Consider the following 13,425-nt stretch of genomic DNA (forward strand, 5'->3'; position numbering starts at 1 on the left):
TTTTACTAGGAAAATAGATAAACAGCTTGATAAGTAAATCATAATACACAATATTTTTAATTTCCAATATTGCTATTATGTTTTCATCGTAAAATGTACACGTGTTATTGCCCTTTTCCCAAATAAGTTGAAACCTATTTTGGGTTATTTATTCGCAATTTTATGGCAATACTCAGATTAATGTCTGTATATTTGAAGTTAATAATAAATAGACACGCAACCAGTCAATTTTGTACAATAAACCTGACATTTGAACGCTCTATAAAAAGGTCATAGACTTGACTGTAAGCGATTTGTAGATAGCTAATGAATATTTGCATTGTTGAACTTTGTAAGTGACATTTTGACTTCGCACAACTTTTAATAAACGCAAAAAATTTGTGAAGGTGTTTTTTCTCCTTATTGTAAAAACAGCTTATTGAATACAGATAAAATTTGACTCGTACACTTTATAGTCTGGCGTGGATATGATCACAAAAAATGTATATTTAATAATATAATGTACCTGTTAAAGTGTTACATTTCTAATTCTTTTGTCATTTGTACGAAGGATAAATATTATACATAGGATAACAGTTTTGTGAAAATAGTATTCCAATAAATACCCGTCAAATAGTTGATCAATAATTTTAATAGTAAGTATCTAAATAAATAACTTGAAAAAAAATCGCGTAAGTTGCAATGAAATTACAGATCTTTGAGGCTTCTATTTCCAACAAACATTGCTATGAATCCTCTCGACAAAATAAACCCTTTGATTAAGTAAAACCGCACATACTAAACTACAAACGGACAGTTACACGTGTAAAATTTAAAACATTTCTCCTTTACGCAGGAGGTTAAAAATATTTACACTAGCTTGAGAATAAATGAGTTTATCCGTCATAATATAATGTTACTAGTTGTGACTTGTGCCCCGCGGTATTACCCGCATTGCTCCACTTCTATTTGTTTACCGAAAGAATTTTTCAGTAGTTCCTTAGATTAGCGCGTTCAAACAAACAAACTCTTCAGCTTTATAATAATAATAATTAAGTATAAATTCTTATCTTCACAAAAATACTTTTATCGTGTGAAAAACATTCTACCCATCTTAACCAAGTTGAACAATAGATGCACAATTGGAACCCAAGAGATTGTGTTTTTGTCGAAGACGATAAAAACTTTTTAATGTGTAAATACTCATTGCATGGAAGCCATGAGTTTCCTTTCAACTTAAACTCAAGGAGAGCCAGGAAATATGATTCGTTGATTGTTTCAAACACGGAATATTTATCTTGAATTTCTTTCGCAATCTTTTCTTATTAAAATTGTTTCGTGGTAACAATTCAACGCGGTATTCGCGTATTCGCTTTGTTTTGCTTTTGTTTGCATATTTTTGTAATATTCAGAAATTTATGTGGATTAAGAAGACGTAGGATGAAAATATATGCAATTTGTATAATTTGATATGAAAAGAAGCAGATCAAAATGAAGAAATTTCTTTGAAATGAGTGTGTTCATGGAAATATAAAAACTAATTCGCTATATTTTATAACTCTAACACAATGTATATTGTAATTCCGAGCAACATGTAAAATTTAATATTTTATTACTCCTTAAAATTTAATATTTTTGAGTGTAACATGCATGATTTCTACGTGATTGTTCCAGTGAAACACAGTTTGGAACCGTTTCAAGTTCCAAGGCTGTTAAGTGGAAAGTTCGTTGGCATAGTTGTGTGAATAACTTTGGAAATATGTCAGTTCCTCTATTAATTATGTAGGTTTAAACGTAATCGTAAATGTAGCAGTGGTGAGGAGCTCGGATTTTAAATTGATGAGTCCGGGGTTGGAGACCAGGCGGACGTGCAGGAAATAAATGCGCGCGATAAACGTGGTAACATGGGCCCCCCATTGAAGCTTCTCATCTAATGTCAAACCAAGAAAAACAGTAGATTATATATTATAATACCTCCCCGTTTAAAATAATATTTCTTTTCACCTTTTTTACGTTTGGGAGGATAAATTCTACACAATTTTTTTTTGTATTTAATAGTAAATTATCATTAAACCAATTGGATATGCGTAAAAGAGCAGAGTTTACTTCGTCAACATTTGTGTCATTAAATATTATTAATGAGGTGTCATCTACCAACAGTACTATTTCACACATATCCTGCAAATAATAAGGTAGGTCATTGTAGAAAAATAATAATATCTAATATGTTATATGTGAACTTCTTACTGTACTGGCTGGTTTGGTGATATAGGAATATATATATGTTTCAAATAATAAAACATGTCAGTTCCGTTCTGCACTTCATTCTGTTGTTTTATTATAGGTTATGGGCCCAGAGAATCAGTAAAAAAGCAGTTTTTTTTTAACAAGAATTTCGTTTTGGTACGAGTGTTAAAAAGCTTTTTTCAACACGTTTTTTCATTGTCTTGTTGGATATTCGTGAAATAAAATTTTTATTTGGAATTACGATGGCGGCCAACTACTTGATAAATGTACCTTAATTACGTGGACGGGAAAATTACGGCGAGTGGTGCTTCGCGGCAGAGAATTTCCTAATCCTTGAAGGCATGAAACATTGTGTAAAGCCAGAAGGAGCGAGCGTAGGAGCTGCAGATGACGAAAAAAACCGGGCAAAGCTGATTATGACAATCGATCCGTCTTTGTTTGTACATGTAAAAAGTGTAAGAACATCAAAAGAACTCTGGGAAAAATTACAACAGTTATTCGATGACAACGGTTTTTCAAGAAGGATAAATCTGTTACGGAATCTAATTTCGATAAGACTGGAAAACTGCAGTTCAATGACGTCCTATGTGACTCAAATAATTGACACGGCTCAAAAATTATGTGGCACAGGTTTTGAAATAAATGACCAGTGGACAGGCTCATTGTTATTAGCAGGATTACCAGAGCGGTTTTCACCGATGATCATGGCAATAGAGCATTCAGGCATTAACATAACGGCTGATTCTATAAAGTCGAAATTGTTAGACATGGAGTCAACCATAGAGGAACATGATGAAGTTGGCGGAGCATTCGCAGCTCGTTCGAAGTACATGAAAAATAAAATGGCGTCAAGAAAAAATGTCAATGTTGGTAACATTGTCGATCCGTCAAAATCAAACGTCAAGGTGAAGACAGTGACATGTCTTACGTAGTAATTGTATACTCTTTGGTGAAATGTTACCGATGTAAACAAAAAGGACACTATCGAAATCAATGTACAATTAACGAAAACGCGTCGAACTCCAAAGAAAAACCCCGAATGCAGTCTAATGCTTTTAGTGCTGTGTTCCTAAGCGGGAATTTCAATAAAAATGCATGGTATATTGACTCTGGAGCCAGTGTACACCTTACGGCAAATGAAAGTTGGGTTATGAATGCGTCTTATGATCAGAAACAGGAAATTATCGTTGCAAACAGTGAAAAGTTGTCAGTTTTATGTTCTGGCGATGTGAAGATTACAATTACAACTGGGGGTTCAGCATATTTATGTTATTGTACACTTATCAATATAACATTGTTAGATATAGTGGGGGTGTAGAAAAATAATATCTAATATGTTATATGTGAACTTCTTACTGTACTGGCTGGTTTGGTGATATAGGAATATATATATGTTTCAAATAATAAAACATGTCAGTTCCGTTCTGCACTTCATTCTGTTGTTTTATTATAGTCATTAATATACACTAAGAACAAAAACGGTCCTAAGATGCGGTCCCTGCGGAACACCGGATATAACATCGCCACTGCTCGAACGGTGAAGAAAAACATCGTGAGGAAGCCGATAATATGTCTTAGAATCTAAAGCCCGTGTCCCAGCAGAGGGAACGTATATGAGCAGATGATGATGAAAATGTAATCGTGATTATCTTAATCTTAATACTATTATAAAGGCAAAAGTTTGTAAGTGGCGAAAGTTTGTAAGTATGGATGTATGGATGTATGGATGTTTGTTACTCTTTCACGTAAAAACTACTGAACCAATTACAATGAAATTTAGCACACTTATAGAGGGTAACTTGGATTAGCACATAGGATAGGTTTTATCCCGGAACGGGAACTATGCGGGTTTTACTTTGAAAACGCGGGCGAAGCCGCGGACGGAAATCTAGTTAATATTATAGTTTTTTTGGGGGGCGATTAAATCTCTATAGGTAGTATGATTATTTCGTGAAAATATTTAATCACTTTCAATCCTTAGGTTATTATTTATAGTACTTAGGGTTATTTTTAGTACCTATGTGTTAAACCTGTATTTCATCTTTTATATTTCAGGCAATTAAATCGGCGCTGTGGTTTTAAATGAATAATTACTTACACATACTTCGTCATTTATTATATTATGTATGTATAAGAAACAATATAAAAATTGTTAAAAAGTTACGTATAAATATTTAATTCTAAAAACTTTGAATTTTATTCGTTGGAAGAAGGATGCTTGATGTTATTTATATTTTAGCAGTAGATTAAATACTGTATTGTACTGTAAAAATAAGTGTAACTATTAACAAACGCATTTAAATGTAGATTAACTATTTTCATTCCAAAATAATTGTTTCATTAATATATGTAACTGATAAACTACCTATTACAAAAAAAATACGTGTGGCACTCGGGAACTGCCGCGGTAAAGCTATTGCATGCTATATGCCTTCAAGCCACACCTCCGTGCCCGTCGGAGTGGGGAGCGTGAGGATTTTTCGTTACGGAATTTCTGGATTCGGTCCCCGCGCTCAAGGCCCGCGATAGAAGCTATGCAATGCTTAAAAAAATCATAAAAACTTTGAATAATAATGAGCAATACACGATTTTTTACGCAACTAACTACGAGCTTTTTGTTATAGTCCAAGATCCCAGAGGGATAAGACATAACTTATTTTCTAAAAGATGAAACTTTAAGTTCTCAGTAGTGTCTCCTGTACTTTGTATACCTGCGTTTTTGTGAAGTTTGCCCAGTGACACCTGGGCAGGTACCAGGTGAGAAAGGTGACTAAAAATAAGAGTTACTTTACTTAAATTTAGATGGCTGATTTTTAGATATATTATATAGAATATCATTCTCAAATGGTATCGCAAGTATCAGACACTTTTCATGGACCAAAACTTTTGTCAGACGCTTTAAAGCTTCACTTCCAAAAATAAATAAACTTTACTTATTTTTAAATGTCTGATTTTTTAATATGTTATCAACATAACTATTACAAAATTATATTTAATCAGTCAGACAAATTGGAATGACCAAAAATCCACTAAACACAAAAAATATTCGGCCGTGAGTACGAACGCGAGAGCATTATGCATGCGTTTCAGAGCGAGTGTATATACAGGGTGTCCCAAAAAGTAGTGATATACTGAAGCTGGGAGGTAGAGGACTTAGAGGGCTATCCGAATCACCCCCATGTGTGTTATGCGATTTTTCGTATTTTCGGAGTTATTACATTTTTTTCAATTTTTCATCTATCGCCGAGTACGATGAGATTTTTATTTATGGTGACGTGAATTATTGCGCTAGATGCTTGTTTTTTTTTGTGTGCTAAGCTGAAAGATATGCCAATTCAGTATGGTAACATTTACTATCGTTAGATCTTCGAATGGAATAAAAAAAAGAATTAAATGCTATGAAAGATAAAATTACCCAGTATGTTCATAACTTCAAGGGCCCATAAAAAAATAAAATCACATAAAAAAGGTTTTCCATTTGGCTTTTAAAAACTTGCTCTATCGATCAGGTAGCTACCCTAAAAATTTCATTTTATTATTCTGAAGGCTTCAATCGAAAAATTGAAATCTAAATGTGGTAAGTGCAAAATTTTTATTAACATGATGATTATTAAAACCAATAAATAGGTGTTTAAAAATGAATTTTTTTTAAATAGCCCCGCTGTTGCTCAATGCAAGTGCGACATCACCGTAAAAAGTTGTCTTTTTAATGTCTGAATGCTCTTTTATCATTTTTAATGGTTTCTTCTGCTACTATGAATTTCCGGGTTATTTCGTCCAAATTGTGGCAGTCTCTCGTCTTTGTAGTATCCCCACGGAAAAAATTCAATAGGGTTTATGTCCGGAGACCGTGGAGGCCAGGCTAAAGGGCAAAAATACCCTGAAAGATGGATTGGTCGTTGCAGCCTGCGCATGCGCCGGTGACGCCTGCTTTAAAGCCTGGCCTCCACGGTCCCTCGAATAAACCCCATTGATTTTTTTTCAATGGGGATACTAAAAAGACCTCGGCTACTTGAGAGAATGCCCCAATTTGGACAAAATAACCCGGAAATTCATAGTAGCAGAAGAAACCATTAAAAATGATAAAAAAGCATTCAGACATTTAAAAGACAACTTTTTACGGTGATGTCGCACTTGCACTGAGCAACAGCGGGGCTATTTAAAAAAATTCTGGTAATTAAACACCTATTTATTGGTTTTAATGATCATCATGTTAATAAAAATTTTGCACTTACCACATTTAGATTTCAATTTTTCGATTGAAGCCTTCAGAATAATAAAATGAAATTTTTATGGTGGCTACCTGATCGATAGAGCAAGTTTTTAAAGCCAAATGGAAAACCTTTTTTATGTGATTTTATTTTTTTATGGGCCCTTGAAGTTATGAACATACTGGGTAATTTTATCTTTCTTGGCATTTAATTCTTTTTTTTATTCCATTCGAAGATTTAACGATAGTAAATGTTACCATACTGAATTGGCCTATCTTTCAGCTTAGCACACAAAAAAAAAACAAGCATCTAGCGCAATAATTCACGTCACCATAAATAAAAATCTCATCGTACTCGGCGATAGATGAAAAATTGAAAAAAATGTAATAACTCCGAAAATACGAAAAATCGCATAACACACATGGGGGTGATTCGGATAGCCCTCTTGGTCCTCTACCTCCCAGCTTCCGTTCATCACTACTTTTTGGGACACCCTGTATATGTGTATAGATAGTAACCCGGTTCTCCTTCTTTAACTCACATTCTGTTTCAGTCTACTGTGTATGTGCGCGCAATGTATAGTATTCATTATATAATGTATAATACATTGCGCGCATTATTTTATTTTTGGAAGTGGAGCTTTAAAGCGTCTGACAAAAGTTTTGGTCCATGAAAAGTGTCTGATACTTGGGATACCATTTGAGAATGATATTCTATAAAATATATCTAAAAATCAGCCATCTAAATTTAAGTAAAGTAACTCTTATTTTTAGTCACCTTTCTCACCTGGTACCTGCCCAGGTGTCACTGGGCAAACTTCACAAACACCCAGGTATACAAAGTACATGAGACACTACTGAGAACTTAAAGTTTCATCTTTTAGAAAATAAGTTATGTCTTATCGCTCTGGGATCTTACTCTATTAGTAAATTTCTTTATTACACACACTTGATTTAAAATTCAAATTTACTATTAAATATATCAAATAAGATATTGGAAACTAACTACAAAAGAACACACACCTTAATCTTAATATTATTATAAAGGCGAAAGTTTGTAAGTATGGATGTATGGATGTATGGATGTATGGATGTTTGTTACTCTTTCACGTAAAAACTACTGAACCGATTACAATGAAATTTAGCACACAAATAGAGGGTAACTTGGATTAATACATAGGATAGGTTTTATCCCGGAAATCCCACGGGAACGGGAACTATGCGGGTTTTCCTTAGAAAACGCGGGCGAAGCCGCGGGCGGAAGTCTAGTATGTATTTAATATTATTAAGCTGAAGAGTTTGTTTGTTTGTTTGAACGCGTTAATCTCAGGAACTACTGGTCCAATTCGAAAAATTATTTCGGTGTAAGATAACCCATGTATCGAGCAAGGTTATAGACGATATAATATAAGCTATAACCTTCCTCGATATCACGCTAAGACGAACAGGAGTGGAGGCACGCGGGTAAAACCGTGAGGCACAGCTAGTTAAGTCTTGTAAGTACTTACCGTACAACTTCTGTATATTTCCGCAATTTCTTCGGTCCTCGCTCGAATACTTTTACACAAGTATCGGTGTAACTCAGGGAGGCCATTTTGCATTCTTGACAAATGTCGCGAGAAGTTTTCACCTTAAATTAAATGTATTTATTAATAAGCTATACTACACTATTTTTATTGAGTAATTTGTTTTAATTAACCTCTTATATGAATCTCTTGCTTATAAAGATGGTTCCCACTGGAATAAAGTAAAAGAATTCAATGTTTCTCGGGAGTCGTTAGATAATCTTTGTACTAAATTGTATCAATATTACATAAATTTGTCCGACTTCTAAATAAATAAGTAAACTAGGATTCTGTGTTTATAACGCCAAAATAATAAATTTGATGTCTATTTAGTTAACGTTAAAATTAACAACACTGAGTAACAAATTATGAGTTCTGGATGTATTCGGGCATTATATAGTAACCTAATATGAAAAAACTACCCCAAATGGATTATTATACTTATTCATATTTTAACTGTGACAGTGTGTATATTATTATACCTACTAAGATTTAGGCGTCATCTTTAATTAGATTAAAAAACGGAACGAAGTTTTCTAAAAATTTGATAAAATAAGGTGTCGAAGCTTAACGTTAACAACTTTTAAATACAATTAAAGCTTTATCTTCCGTTCCGCGCTAAGTTTAATCAAATTGTAACACTGGTCCAGTTCACAATGAACTATACAATATAATATAATTATTTTATACTAGGTTTCCACTCGCGGCTTCGCCCGCTTTGTTAATAAACTAAAAAATTATATAGCAAATCCTTCCTCGAGAAAAACTAACTCTATTTATAAAAAAAAACCGCAAGATCCACTGCGTAATTTTCTAGATTAAAGCATACATAGGGACGAAGAGACAGTGATAGCGACTTGTTTACACTATTTAGTGATATATTTTTATATTATACTAGCGGTCCGCCCCGGCTTCGCCCGTGGTACATGTTTACGTTTTCTCTACATAGGAACCATCCTCGTAGGTACTTCAAGGAATATAATAAAAAAAGAATTATCGAAATCGCTTCAGCCGGTTTCGAGTTATGCGCTTACCAACACATTTTGCGATTCATTTTTATATATAAGATTTATTTTTGGCCGTAAAAAGATTAAAATAATATAAAAGTACAGTAGAGTAGAAATGTCTTGATTTGGTAGGACACAGAAGGCTTTTCGGTAAAGAAAAATAAGGGTAAGTTTTGTTGTTGAACTAGAAACTGATGTAAAAATAAAATACAAAACGTATGAAATGTTTCCGCCCCTTACAAAAAGTCAATGGACCGAGATAAGTATAACTCTATGGTATAACCCTTTCTGCCCTGTGAAATTATTCAATGCGCGTATAATGCGTTGTTATCTTCTTTTAGATGTAGATATGCATACTTATTTAGACAATAAATTTCATGAAATATGCTCAGACTCTTTCAGAAAGAAATTTATCTCCATAAATATATAGGAAGGAAATCACTTATAAGTGATAAGGCCGCCATCTGTGCTGTGTCTTCTTTTAGTATAAGTTTTCTTTTTGTAATATTTTTTTGTTGGCAGTACAATAAAGTAAGTTTTTCCTAACTATTTACGTACTTTATCAACTTAATAATCACTAAAACATTATTCAAAATGTGCCTCTAGAAAATCAAATAATGAATAGTGGGAAAGTGGAAAAATGTATCCAGGTAGGCAATGCATGTTTTTATCTGATGACCTGCAAAGTGCAATTCATATTATTTGCACGATATTATATTATTAAGTCTCGTTTATTTAAGTTATCTGTTGAATGTAATTTAGACAATGTCATTGCACTTAATTACATAAGTATTAAGACTGTTTACTGAAAGATATAAAAATACATAAACGATACAGCATGTTACGTTGCATTTAGATCAGACGAGCGAATGCTCATTCTAACCACACTATGTCAAATTCTTAGTGTAAATAACTAAATAGGCGTAGAGTATTCTTTCGCTGTTCTGCATTCGAAAAATTTCTACGCAACGTTATAATACTAAACATCTCTGAATACGAGTTTTCGTTTATACTAAAAGATCACGAAAAAATTTTCTTGCTCTAGCTCTGGCTCTTTGTTCTTTCTTCTTTGTTCTTCTTTGTTGTAAGTACACCGTTATATTTTAGTTTATGTAGAAGATTAATATTATGATCATTTAACCACATTTAGCCAATTTGCTATCAATAGTAAAATAAGTTAAGGAATCGTATGAATTACTTTGTCATATTTTTTCTATTTGGAAATAAAAATATAGTCCCAAAACTACGACTCGCAAAAAGAAATCTATGAACATAAAAGTTAACTTGTTTCCGCTAACAGCTTCGTTGAGGACGTTTTGACTAAGATTAATTCGATAATTTTGTCTTCACTTGTCTATTTTGACGTTTCAATTAATAATAAGATGACAGAATCTGTCCTCAGTGTGATTGGAAGTTGCCATTAAAGAAGAAGAAATATAATGTTCTGTTGAATGTTGTTTTTCGAATGATTTATTAATCGAAATACACAAAAAATAAGCATGAAACATCGAAGGGCTAAAAACGAATAAGAATTTAGATTTTATAGCTATAAGTTTTTGCAAAGATAAACTCAATAAAAGTCGCACAAAAACATTAGAAAAACGTCTATTCCTTAGAGATGTATCACTGTATATTTTTCAATTATTGTTTTTATATAAATTTAACATGTTCTTGTGTGTAAACCCGTGATCATTTTAAATCCCTAAGCTCTGTTCAATATCTAATCTAGCCGTTTTTAATAATCTTCTCCGCGTCTCTTAACACCTAGTAATTTACAATAACTTCTATATCTGAAAGGAAAATGTACGTTACAATTTATTTTAATTAAAAACTGACGCTTTATTACAAAGGATATTGAAATACAAGCTTCATAATTATTCAGCTAATTTTACATAGTAATATTGATGTCTTACGCTTTCCGTCGATCAACGTTCCTTGTTTGAGGGCGTTGGACTGAACTGTAGGCTGCAGGTCATTGATCCGAAGGGTTTGTTTATAACATGCAAATCTATTGTATTGCAAATTGTTCAATTTGTTTTATATGACGTGAGATATGATCGGGTAATGCGCGCTACGTAGACCGGGAGATATTGACACAAAATTTCGAGTCATTTGTAACAGGATGGCGGTTCTACAGGGTTCTTAGTACGCAATGACAAAAAGAAAAATGATGGTGTGAACGCTGGTACCGGCGGCTTAGTCGCGTGGGCGTTAGTCGAACTCGTCGGAAAATAGCGAAAGTCAAACGATTTGTAACAGTATGGCACTTATTTTTCCTGTAAGTTTGAGGATCAACGAATATAAATACAAAATTTCAAAGATCTAGGTGTTGGAAATCTTCACTTATATAAATTAATACTAAATTAATTTTTCAAGTATGACAGCACTTTTTCCCCCTACTAGAAGTATGGCAAATATAATAATGGTCACATTTTATCAAATACTCTCCAAAAATCCAAATGCAATACTGGTACAAAAAGTTTGGCGAAATAAAAATTTTTTGCAGATTTTCGGCGGTATGGCGACCATTTGGAATCGTCCGAAAAGTATGGCATGGCGATTTTCGTAAATGGCTGCACGACGATGGTTACCTGTGCAAAAGTTAGCCTGATACAAATGGTTGAATAATTGTTTTATTTAAATCAACACATTCGCGTCGGTATGGCGGGCTGTAAGTCACACCGGAAAAGTATGGCATGACACTACCGCCTACTTCTTTTTTATGGGCTATCGGTAAATTCTAAAATTTTTGTGTTACAAATCATTTGACTTTCGCTATTTTTCCGACGAGTTCGACTAACGCCCACGCGACTAAGCCGCCGGTACCAGCGTTCACACCATCGTTTTTCTTTTTGTCATTGCGTACTAAGAACCCTGTAGAACCGCCATCCTGTTACAAATGACTCGAAATTTTGTGTCAGTATCTCCCGGTCTAACGTGACGGGAAAGAATCTACAAAAACCGCTTTACGTCGCTCAAAATGTATCTTTTTGCTGAATTTTTTTAATTAGTTTACTGGTTATGAGTCGTACACACAGTTTTGAAAATATATTGATTTGAAAAAAGATGTATATTATGTTCTTGAGTTTATAAGGCTTAGTGTGTGTATTCACTTGATAAGTATATTAATAGAACTGAATAACAAAATGCACAAATTCGAAATACTTTCTTATGTTTTCGTAAAGATTTAGAAAGTGATGTCCATCTTTTTATGGTTATACCTATAAGAATTGGCGCAATGCTTTATTAAAAACTGGTTGCTAATATGAAGTGACAGGTGAATACCAATTTTGTTGAACATTTATAAACAACGATTTCTAACATCTACCATATTTGTCTTGTTGGAGATAATGGGATTATTGACGTAATTTTATATCCAATAAAGGTATTACAAGCTTTGTCTTTAAGGCAATCATTAAATAAGGTTCTGATAAGGAATGCTCGTACTCTTAGTAGAAGACAAGAACTGATGTGTTTATTTTATTATTAGTTTTATACTGTGAAAAGAGTGAATAAATTTGCATAACAATTTTTATTACACCTTTTATTGATCGAATATTTTTCCCAGAAATTAGACTACTTACCTACCTATTTTTTTCCTTTATTCCCGACTGCGAAACAAGGAGGATTATGTTTTTCGTCTGTATATTTGTATTGTTATTTCTTTTAAACGCCCTAAAGCCTAAACTGCTGGACGTATAATAATGATGATTCATTCTTTCTGATGATTACAACGGCACATCGTAATCATAATGATTGTAGACATAGGTAGGCTTCATAAGTAAGCATTGTTTTTAATAATTATTATAATTTTATCCACAGTTTAGACGCTCATAATGAGCGAGATTTTTTCTAGAAACTTTATTAGTTTTTATTTAGTGTCTAAAATAATTTGTTACTTTTACCATCATATTTACAAAATCTCGATGATTAAAGACTATATTATGATAACGTACCAATATCTGAACACAATGCGTGGCGATTATTCCCACTAGCACTGTGCCAATGCACCCTGGTATGATCCCCGTGTGTTTGAAGGCAGCTGGCATGGCGAGCAATCCCGAGCCCAAGGAGGATTTGAGCAGGTGGAAGAATGAGCCAGTCGTTCTGTAACAGATAATATAAAGTATATAATTGGTATGTTGTTTGTTTTTAAGGCACCCGCCATCACAGGGTGTTCGCGCCACCTCTGGAATATTGTCCAGAGACCTTATTTACATTTTTTTTATATTTATTTACAAAAACCAATTTACAAACACATAATTAATTAAAAATAAAATTATCCCTAATATCACAGAATCACACGCCATTGTTTCGCTTATTCGCTACTTCTACAATATATTTAGTATTTACAATATTTTAAGAAAGTATCCCTACACTTGTCCCCCAGGGCGGAAGACAGATTCTCACCCGTCAT

At 33.4% G+C, this 13,425-nt stretch overlaps 1 protein-coding gene across 4 annotated transcripts in view; it reads right to left on the reverse strand.

Moving 5' to 3' along the window:
- LOC149482500 (proton-coupled amino acid transporter-like protein pathetic) overlaps nt 1–13,425 on the reverse strand; it is a 56,572-nt gene that overhangs the window by 27,827 nt on the left and 15,320 nt on the right. For all 4 annotated transcript variants that reach the window (XM_089704347.1, XM_089704346.1, XM_089704348.1 and 1 more), the window contains 2 exons: nt 12,965–13,115; nt 7,945–8,066 (listed from right to left, as the gene is read on the reverse strand). In XM_089704347.1, coding sequence (XP_089560473.1) covers nt 7,945–8,066; nt 12,965–13,115 — 273 coding nt within the window. The remainder of the gene's footprint in view (nt 1–7,944; nt 8,067–12,964; nt 13,116–13,425) is intronic.

Source organism: Colias philodice, chromosome 15, assembly GCF_061535455.1.
Source record: "Colias philodice isolate Cphi_HAF_F1 chromosome 15, ilColPhil1 Martin Lab GWU primary, whole genome shotgun sequence".
Taxonomy (NCBI): domain Eukaryota; kingdom Metazoa; phylum Arthropoda; class Insecta; order Lepidoptera; family Pieridae; genus Colias; species Colias philodice.